Raw genomic sequence first — 346 nt, 5'->3', positions numbered from 1 at the left:
CCTTTGTCTTCTAGACCATCTTTTGGCAATTGATGATGAAGGAAATACTGTTAATATCGAGCACAAAAATCCCGATGCCTTTGGTAATATCAGTATCAGTTCTCTGCAGATACCAGACAACACTAAAAGGTATTTCAGTATAGGTGTTTATATAGGTTGAGTAATGTTCCTGTATTAGCTAAGATACATATTTGTACAACACAGGAAAATGGTCTCTAATCTCTCATGAATTTCTTTTCAGGATTGCATTGATGGACATTGGTTCATCACATGTTTTTGGACCAGGTTATCGTTTGAAAGGATATATAAAGCTTGAAAAAAAAAGGAAGACTTTTATTTGGGGAAA

General features: G+C 34.4%; 1 protein-coding gene across 1 annotated transcript in view; it reads left to right on the top strand.

The window, feature by feature from the left end:
• LOC119594065 overlaps positions 1–317 on the top strand; it is a gene marked incomplete at its 3' end in the record, with an annotated part of 8,666 nt that extends 8,349 nt beyond the window's left edge. The window contains 2 exon segments of the mRNA XM_037943106.1: positions 15–129; positions 242–317. Coding sequence (XP_037799034.1) covers positions 15–129; positions 242–317 — 191 coding nt within the window.
• Between the last annotated feature and the right edge of the window lie 29 nt (positions 318–346).

The sequence above is a fragment of the Penaeus monodon genome, chromosome 33 (genome assembly GCF_015228065.2).
Source record: "Penaeus monodon isolate SGIC_2016 chromosome 33, NSTDA_Pmon_1, whole genome shotgun sequence".
Taxonomy (NCBI): Eukaryota; Metazoa; Arthropoda; class Malacostraca; order Decapoda; family Penaeidae; genus Penaeus; species Penaeus monodon.
The sequence above is the reverse complement of the archived record's forward strand: the minus strand, read 5'-3'. Positions and strand labels throughout refer to the sequence as shown.